The 756-nt window shown below is 31.2% G+C and overlaps 1 protein-coding gene across 3 annotated transcripts in view; it reads left to right on the top strand.

Annotated features, from left to right (window-relative positions):
* The window catches only part of LOC119590814 (zinc transporter ZIP11-like), a 24849-nt gene that overhangs the window by 15830 nt on the left and 8263 nt on the right, over positions 1–756 (top strand). For all 3 annotated transcript variants that reach the window (XM_037939552.1, XM_037939554.1, XM_037939553.1), the window contains one exon: positions 115–213. In XM_037939552.1, coding sequence (XP_037795480.1) covers positions 115–213 — 99 coding nt within the window. The remainder of the gene's footprint in view (positions 1–114; positions 214–756) is intronic.

The raw sequence follows: 756 nt of genomic DNA on the forward strand, positions 1-756 counted from the left end.
GTGATTGTAGGATTAAAAGTTAAGGTAAATTTGTGGCCTTTACACATGTATCTAATTCATAAACTACACTGATACTATATTTTCAGAATGAATAAGTAATCGTTTTGTTTTCAGAAATCTAGCCATAGGTATTGGCATTCAAAATTTCCCTGAAGGCATGGCAGTTAGTCTACCACTAAGAGGAGCTGGGCATCCTGTGTGGTGGGCATTTTGGTATGTACTGTGATGTTTTATGTACTTATCTTAGTTTTTGATTGTGAGAAAGGTTGGATATCACTATAAAAAACAGGAAATACTACTTTGAGAAGTTATTTTCTAATTGAACCTAGTTTGTGAAGAGCAATCATGTCTTATATAGTTCAGTTGCTTTGGATAAGTTTGTATATCTTTTATAAGCAACAGTTTTAGGTTAAATTTTGAATTGTTTTCAAAGAAACTATTCAATTTGTGTGAGAAAACACTTGATCCTTAATTTCAAATGTGTTGGGGTATAGAGATGTGGAAAATTAAGAGATACAAGGGAAGAATTACCTGTATATGTAAATAATAATGGGCTGAAAAAGCCATTAATGTGAGCTTTATAAGAAGCTGCCTTTAAGAATGGATGTTTCCTGGAAAGAATTAATTTTTAGATAAATGGAAGTTATTCAACAGCAAACCAGCTGACATAAGTTAAATTGAGGAAAGAAATTAAAATTTATTGTTTACTCTTTGGTAATTGGTAATTTTAGAATCTTTATTATTGCGTGTGGCTTG

This window comes from Penaeus monodon, chromosome 27 (assembly GCF_015228065.2).
Source record: "Penaeus monodon isolate SGIC_2016 chromosome 27, NSTDA_Pmon_1, whole genome shotgun sequence".
Classification (NCBI taxonomy): Eukaryota; Metazoa; Arthropoda; class Malacostraca; order Decapoda; family Penaeidae; genus Penaeus; species Penaeus monodon.